Genomic DNA, 7,987 nt, shown 5'->3' with positions numbered 1-7,987 from the left:
AACCCACTTATTTATCGCAAAGTGCCAACACGGCAATTTAACCTGAATACTGAGGTTTTACTTTAGAAAAAAACACTCATACATTAACTTAAGAGGATCCAAACAAAGTAAGGAAAGCAATCCCAAATGCTTTCATTCACTTAAAATTATTTGGCAGAGAATTCGACACTTTAATGATGGTCTGGGCCTGGCTGGGGCGATGGCACGCGTGCCCACAGAGAGGTCTCTGAGTGCCACCTCTGGCACCCGTGCCATAGGTTCGCCACCCCTGCTCTAGGCTGATCTTGCACTGAGCAAGGGGCTGGACTAGATGGCCTGTCAGGCCCCTTCCAACTCTATGTGATTCTATGATTCTATAAGTATTTGTTAGCATTCCTTACAACAATCCTGCGAGGGAGGCCCTAAGGATTGTCTCGATATTGCAGAGAACCATCCAATGCTCCCCCTAAGCTGTAGAGTCCTGTGAGCAAAAATTCTACTTTGTGAGCTACCGGCATTAAAATTGTGAGCAAGTGAGTTGGCTGCTGCATACGTTAGTTTGGAGAAATCCCTCCTGAGCGAAGACAAAAAGGTGTGAGCCGGAGGCTAAAAAAACTGTGAGCTGGCTCACACTAACTCAGCTTAGAGGGAACACCGGAGCCATCTGAAGTTCGGCATGAGCTCATGAGTTTAAGGCTGAGTGGTCTCCCGAGCGTGTGCACGATGCGCTTCGATGCTCCTCTGATCTTCTCTTTTCTCTGCAGAACCCTTGATGTCAACGCCGGACATCTTGTCCCGGATAAAGCAAGAAGAGCCTTTCGCTGGGGGAGGGCACTTCCCGGAGGAGAGAGGCATCCCTACGGATCCTTGCGCAGGTGACTGGCTGAACCACAGGGCTCTCCTCTCTTGTGGGAGGAACGCGTGCTCCGGAACACCACCCTAAGGGCTCCCCCGCCCTTAGAAAGCCCAGGCCTTGCTGCAGTGGGAACACAGAGGGTGGAAAACCTTGCAAAATTTGGCTGCAGGCAGTGTCCCCTCTAAGCTGAGTTTAGTGTGAGATAGCTCACAGTTTCTTAGCCTCCGGCTCACACATTTTTGTCTCCGCTCAGGAAGGAGGGCTCCAGGGCGAACTGATTCATGCAGCAGGCAAATCGCTCGCTTGCACCTTTAACGCCAGGAGCTCACAAAGTAGAAATTGTTGCTCACAGGACTCCACAGCTTAGAGGGAGCATTGGCTGCAGGATATTTTTGTTTCCGCCAGATCTTACAAAGTCTGGTGTTCCATTGTTTTTTGTAGTCCTCTGGCCCAGTAGCGTTGACAGAATTCCTGGGGTGTGAACTTTGGGGTGTGTCGCATCACTGCTCGGCAGGGAGGGGGGCAGCCCAGTTTCAAGGAGACACCGTGTGACTCAGGGCAGCTTTCCCCGGAGGGGGCCAGAGATGGTTTTGTATCACATTTAAACCAGGTCTTGGTGAGACGCCAGGGCTCTTTTTGTAGAAAAAGCCCAGCAGGAACTCATTAGCATAATAGGCCACACCCAACAGCAGGAACTCATTAGCGTATTGGGCCACACCCCCGACAGCACAGCTCATTAGCATATTAGGCCACACACCCCATGTTACCAGAAGTGTGGTTGCGATATTACCCACTTTTTGCTTCTTATTCTGTTGACCTTGTTTGTTGTCAAAACCCAGGGCTTTTTTGTAGCAGGAACTCCTTTGCATGTTAGGCCACACACCCCTAATGTAGCCAATCCTAATGAGTTCCTGCTGTTGGGTGTGGCCTATTATGCTAATGAGTTCCTGCTGGGCGTGGCCCACTTGGGAGCCAGCCGGAACTCCGTTCCTGTGCGTTCCTGCCCAAAAATAGCCCTTGCTGAGACCCTTGTGTCTTGAGGCTTTTTATGGCAGGGGTCCCCAACCTTTTTGAGCCTGTGGGCACCTTTGGAATCCTGAAACAGCGTGGTGGGCGTAGGCACAAAATGGCTGCTGCAGTAGGCGAAGCCAGTCACAAGATGGCTTTCCTGCAGTCACACAGTGAGGATCCTCGCGTTGTAGCAGCAGCTGCCGCCAAAGCAACAGTTTAAAAAAAAAAAAATCTGCATGGCCAATCAGAAGGCTTGCTGAGCAAAAGCCCCACCTGGTCCGCCTGCTTTCTAAATACACTTGACGGGTGCCAGGAAAGAAGAAGAGATTGGATTTATACTCCGCCCTTCACTCAGCAGTTTACAATCTCCTTTCCCTTCCCCTCCCCACAACAGACATTCTGTGTAGTAGGTGGGGCTGAGAGAGTTCTTTTGTGGACTGCTCCCGAGAGAACAGCTCTGGGAGAACTTGTGACTGACCCAAGGTCACACCAGCAGCTGCATGTGGAGGAGGAGTGGAGAATCAAACCCGGTTCTCCCAGATTAGAGTCCGCACTCCTAACCACTACACCAAACTGGCTCTCAACAAACAGAAGAAGAGAAGACAGAAGAGATTGGATTTATACCCCATGGCCCTTCACTACCCGAAGGAGTCTCTGAGTGGCTTACAAACTCCTTTCCCTTTCCCTCCCCACAACAGACACCCTGTGAGGTGGGTGGGGCTGAGAGAGACTGCTCCTGAGAAACAGCTGACAGAACTCGTGACTGACCCCAAGTCACGCCAGCAGCTGCATGTGGAGGAGTGGGGAATCAAACCCAGGTCTCCCAGATTAGAGTCCACACTTCTAACCACGACACCAAACTGGCTCTCGAGGTGTCAGCAGAAACCATAGTGCCCATGGAACTAGGTTGGGGACCCCAGTTTTTAGGGTGTTTTATGATGACTACCAGAGCTGCGGTGGCTCAGTGGTTAAGACGCTGAACTGCAGGCTGTGGAAGGTCGGTCGTTCAGCAGTTTGAGACCCGAGTGTGCCGCATGACGGAGTGAGCTCCCGTCTCTGGCCCCGGTTCCTGCCAATGTAGCAGTTTGAAAGCAAGGCATCGCAATTAGATAAATAGGGACCACTTCGGTGGGAAGGTAACAGCGTTCCGTGCGCCTCGGCGTCTAGTCATGCCAGCCACATGACCACAGAAATGTCTTCGGACAGCGCTGGCTCTGCAGCTTGGAAAGGGAGATGAGCACCGCATCCCTAGAGTCGGATTCGACTGGCTTTCGAGCAAGGGGGAAACCTTGACCTTATGATGATTACAGTTCCTGTGGGGGTCTTCCCTTTTCTTATTTTTGCTTTCCCCCCTGTCATTCCAGCGGGGCGTGCTGAGATCCGCAGCCCCGGAGAGCCGCTGCGGTGGGTGGGTGGGTGGGGACTCTTCGAAGGCTTCCACCTGTCATGGGACTGCTTCCCTGGGTTGACAGGGCCACCTTGTTCTCTCCCGCCAGGTGCCGAGGCGCTCATGTCCGCCCACGACTTCCTGTATGGGACTGCTTCCCTGGGTTGACTGAGCCACCTTGTTCTCTCCCGCCAGGTGCCGAGGCGCTCATGTCCGCCCACGACTTCCTGTCCTGGATTAAACAAGAGGAAGAGCCGTGCGTCAGGGCCCACTGGGAGCCGGCGGAGAGAGACATGATGAGCGGCCCAGGACCAGGTGAGTGCACTTGAAGCCCCCGCGAGGGCCAAAAGAGAGCCTTGCCAGATCTCGGCTCCTTCTGAAATCCGCGTCTTCCCTTTGGCTGAGGCTGAGAGAGCTCTCTCGAGGACTGCTCCTGAGAGAACAGCTCTGAGAGAACTCGTGACTGTCCCAAGGTCACATCAGCGGTTGCAAGTGGAGGAGGAGTGGGGGAATCAAACCTGGATCTCCCAGATTACAGTCCACGCACTTAACCGCTACACCAAACTGGCGGGATATAAATCCAATCTCTTCTTCTTCTCTATCCCAGTCTGAACGTGGGAGTGGTGTTGCAAAGAGAGGAACCTATTCTGTCTTGCTCCGGAGAGCAGATCTATTCTCTCTCGCTCCGGATTGCAAGACTAGATCGAACGGGTGGAAATGACAAGGCTGTCGTTACCGGCTAAATATCAGGAGAAACTTCCTAACTGTAAGAGTGGTCGACAAGGGGAACAGACTGCCTCGGGAGGCGGTGGAGGCTCCTTCGCTGGGCGTTTCCAAGCGGAGGGTGGGCGACCATCTTTCAGGTGTGTTGTAGGTATATAGGGCTCTCTTTCGGCTACGCTCCTGCAGAGTGCAGGGGGTTGGACTAGATGACCTGCAAGGTCCCTTCCAACTCTTAACATTTTATGATTCTGTGAATCGGACTACAGAGGTATAATGCAGAGGAAAGGCTGGAGGGGCTTTGGAATCTTCAGTCTGGAGAAGAGGAAGTTGGAGGGGGGGACAGGATGGCTCTCTTGAAGTCTTTGAAGGGCTGTCACTCCAAGGAGGGCAGGGGGCTGTTCCTGTGGGCAGCAGAGGAGAGGACTCGCAATGTAATGGGTTTGAATTAAGAGCGGGAAGGTACCGGCTGAATCTTAGGAAAAACCGTTTTTGCAGTCAGAGTTGAGCAACAGTGGAATGAGCGGCCTGGGGAGGTGGTGAGCTCCCCCTCCCCGGCAGTCTTCGAGCAGCAGCTGGACAAACCCTTGTTGGGGATGCTCTAGGCTGGTCCTGCATTGAGCAGGGGGTTGGACTAGATGGCCTCTGCAGCCCCTCGCAACTCTGTGACTCTGTGATTCTAATGCAAAATGTAATCAGCTTGATTAGAACAGAGCACAAATGGGTTAGCAGCAGAAATGCAGCATCTACATCTACCCTACTGATGTAATGTTCTGGGGGGGGGGGGCGAGCATTTCCCCTCTGCTTCAATCAAGCTGATTAGATTTTGCATTGCGCTTCTGCATCCTGGGTCTCTTCTTTGCAAACACCCTTCCGACCGTCAGACTTGGAGATCTGGATTCTGACTCCTGTCTGACAAAGGGAGAAGAAGAAGAAGAGTAGAGGAGATTGGATTTATACCCCGCCCTTCACCTGGGAGTCTCAGAGCGACTTACAAACTCCTTTCCCTTCCCCTCCCCACAACAGACACCCTGTGAGGCAGGCGGGGTTGGGAGAGCTCTGACAGAAACGGCTCTTTTTCCGAGAACAGCTCTGACAGAACTGTGGCTTGCCCAAGGTCATCCAGCCAGGTGCAAGTGGAGGAGTGGGGAATCGAACCCGGTTCTCCCAGATTAGAGTCCGCGCACTTCACCACGACACCAAACTGGCTACACCATTAAAAAAACACCCATTTTTGTTGGACTCTGAGGTGCTCCTGAGCTGAGAAGTCGGGTTAGAACGGATAAAAGGAAGTCCTTCTTCACCCAAATAGTGATTAACACATGGGATTCACTGCCACAGGAAGTGGTGGCGGCTACAAGCATGGACGGCTTGAACAGGGAATTAGATTAAACATGGAGCAGAGGTCCCTCAGTGGCTCTTAGCCACAAGGTATAGATAGGGGCTCTGGGGCAAGTGATGCTCTGTCTTCTTGGTGCTTTGGGGGGGGCAACAGTGGGAGGGGCTTCTAGTGTCCTGGGCCCACTGCTGGACCTCCTGATGGCCCCTGGTATTCTTGGCCACTGTGTGACACAGAGTGTTGGACTGGATGGGCCACTGGCCTGACCCAACACTGGCTTCCCATGTTCTTATTGATAAGCATATGGAGCAGAGGTCCTTTTTTTTGGTGGGTTGTAGCCCCAAGGTACAGATAGGGACTCTCAGGCTGGGGCAAGGGATGCTTTGTCTTCTTGGTGCTTGGGGGGGGGGCAACAGTGGGAGGGCTCCTAGTGTCCTGGCCCCACTGCTGGACCTCCTGATGGTACCTGGTATTTTTGGCCACTGTGTGACACAGAGTGCTGGACAGGATGGGCTATTGGCCTGATCCAACACTGGCTTCTTGTACATTCTTATGACTTGAATCTAGCAGGTGGCAATGTGGCTGTCTCACAGTTAGCCGGCTTCACGGCAGTGTGGGGATTTGAAGCGACTTGGCCGGTTCGCGACGGGACTGGTTTCTTGGTAGAACTGGCTTCCTTCGCCCCCAGCGGCTGGGGTGAATAACTGTGACCTGTCTCCTTTCTGTCTTCCAGCCGGTGACGGGATGGCGGTCAAAGCGGAGGAACGGCGCCAGGGCCCGGAAGAACCAGCCCGGTCTGGGGAGCCGCTGTTCCAGGGGGAGCCGCCGGCCGCTGCCGCCCCGGGGGAATCCTACGGGGGGCCGTGCGGCCAGGTCCCGCCGCCCCTGAGCCCGGCCAGGAGCAGGGCGGGCAAATCCCTCGAGTTAGACAGCGAGCTGCAGAGCATCTTCGGCCCCCAGGGCCCCGCCGAGAGGCCGCACGGCTGCAGCGAGTGCGGGAAGATGTTCGGGGTGAAGAAGAGCCTCAAAGTCCACCAGAGGAGCCACCACGGCCAGGAGCGCCCCTACGAGTGCACCGAGTGCCGGAAGAGCTTCAACTGCCACTCGGGGCTGGTGCGGCACCAGATGACCCACCGGGGCGAGCGCCCCTACAAGTGCGAGGAGTGCGGGAAGTGCTACAGCCGCAAGGAACACCTGCAGAACCACCAGCGCCTGCACACGGGGGAGCGCCCCTTCCAGTGCCCCGTCTGCGGCAAGCGTTTCATCCGCAAACAGAACCTGCTCAAGCACCAGCGGATCCACACGGGGGAGCGGCCCTACCAGTGTGCCGAGTGCGGGCGCAGCTTCCGCTACAAGGAGTCCCTCAAAGACCACTTGAGGACTCACAGCACGGAGGCGGGGGGCCCTGCCCAACGACTCCTGCCCCCCCTGGCCGGGGACCCGCTCCCGTGATGCCCGCGGGACAGAGGGAAACGGAACCGTTCCGGCTTGGGCCGAAGGTTTCCTGTCTCCGTTCTCTCTGTCGCCCCCCCTTCTTGGGCCGAGTCCGGTGCTCCAAACCCGCCCGATGTTTGGGGGGGGACGGGGACCACCGCGAAGACTGTTGGAGGCGGAAGGGGGGTGTTTTCACGAGGCTGTGACTTGAGCGGAAAGTCGAGGCGGGCACTGCCAAGGCGGGGAGGCCCGTCTCGCCGTACCAAATACATACTGCTGGGGGGAGCGTCGAGAGCAGATTGCCCCCTCCGTCACAGCCCCCCTAGGAAAACGAACTCACAGGGGACTGGAGCGCTTGGCCGTTCTCGCCGCTGCAAGCTGTCATTGCCCGGCCCGGGGTGAACATTTGAGCATCTCGCTGTTTGACTCCAGAGAGCTTCTAATCCTCGCGGAAGGGCCAAAAACATGGCGGTGGCGCCTGCCCCCAAAGGCGCGGAGACCAAATCCCAGACCCGCCCGCCCCATGTTTGCGATCCAGTCCATTCCCTGGTGGTTTCCAGAGGATCGATCGCGGTTTTAGCGGGATGTACCTTGATCGCGTTGGGGTGGAACGGTTAAAAACGGCTGTCCTTTTGGCTTTCCGCACACTCAAACCAGACCATTTCCTGCCCTCCCTGGGTGGAGTAGCTGACCTCACACTCCAGGGGGCGCCTCTCTGCCTTGGCCTTTGGCCTCATCCCGCCGTCCCTGCCTTCATTCCCGGCCTCTGAACACTTCGACTGCACGCACCTCCTGCTCTCTTTCCTCCCCCGCGCCTCGCCATGCCCCCCCCCGCTCCCTGCAAATATATTTATTCTTCTTTTTCTGCCCCCCCTCCACCTTTTTCCCGTGCTGCAGCAGTTATTTTAACATTCTTTTAAAGCTCATGACGATACAGTCCGGCTCTGTTTAAAAAGGAAAAAAAAAAGTTATTTCCAGGTGTAGTTTTGTATGCGGGGTGCGACGGGAATAAAGATCGACAAAAGGAATCGTTCGGTTGTGCCGGGTGCCGGTCTCCGTGATTAACTTAACTTAGTAAAGGTAAAGGTTTCCCTTGCTCGAAAGCCAGTTGAATCCGACTCTAGGGATGCGGTGCTCATCTCCGTTTCCAAGCCGAAGGGCCAGCGCTGTCCGAAGACTTCTCCATGGGCATGTGGTCGGCATGACTAGGCGCCGAGGAACGCTGTTACCTTCCCACCGAAGTGGTACCTGTTTATCTACT

The 7,987-nt window shown here is 55.3% G+C and overlaps 1 protein-coding gene across 1 annotated transcript in view; it reads left to right on the top strand.

Annotated features, from left to right (window-relative positions):
- The window catches only part of LOC107119767 (zinc finger protein 282-like), a 19,626-nt gene extending 11,886 nt beyond the window's left edge, over positions 1–7,740 (top strand). Inside the window, exons 4-6 of the mRNA XM_015422351.1 lie at positions 744–854; positions 3,429–3,548; positions 6,026–7,740. Of these exons, the coding sequence (XP_015277837.1) occupies positions 744–854; positions 3,429–3,548; positions 6,026–6,744 (950 nt within the window). The 3' untranslated portion in view covers positions 6,745–7,740. The remainder of the gene's footprint in view (positions 1–743; positions 855–3,428; positions 3,549–6,025) is intronic.
- The last annotated feature ends 247 nt before the right edge of the window (positions 7,741–7,987 follow it).

The sequence above is a fragment of the Gekko japonicus genome, unplaced genomic scaffold (assembly GCF_001447785.1).
Source record: "Gekko japonicus isolate JY-2015 unplaced genomic scaffold, Gekko_japonicus_V1.1 scaffold915, whole genome shotgun sequence".
Taxonomy (NCBI): domain Eukaryota; kingdom Metazoa; phylum Chordata; class Lepidosauria; order Squamata; family Gekkonidae; genus Gekko; species Gekko japonicus.
Note: the sequence above shows the minus strand (reverse complement) of the source record. Positions and strands in the feature narration are given on the sequence as shown.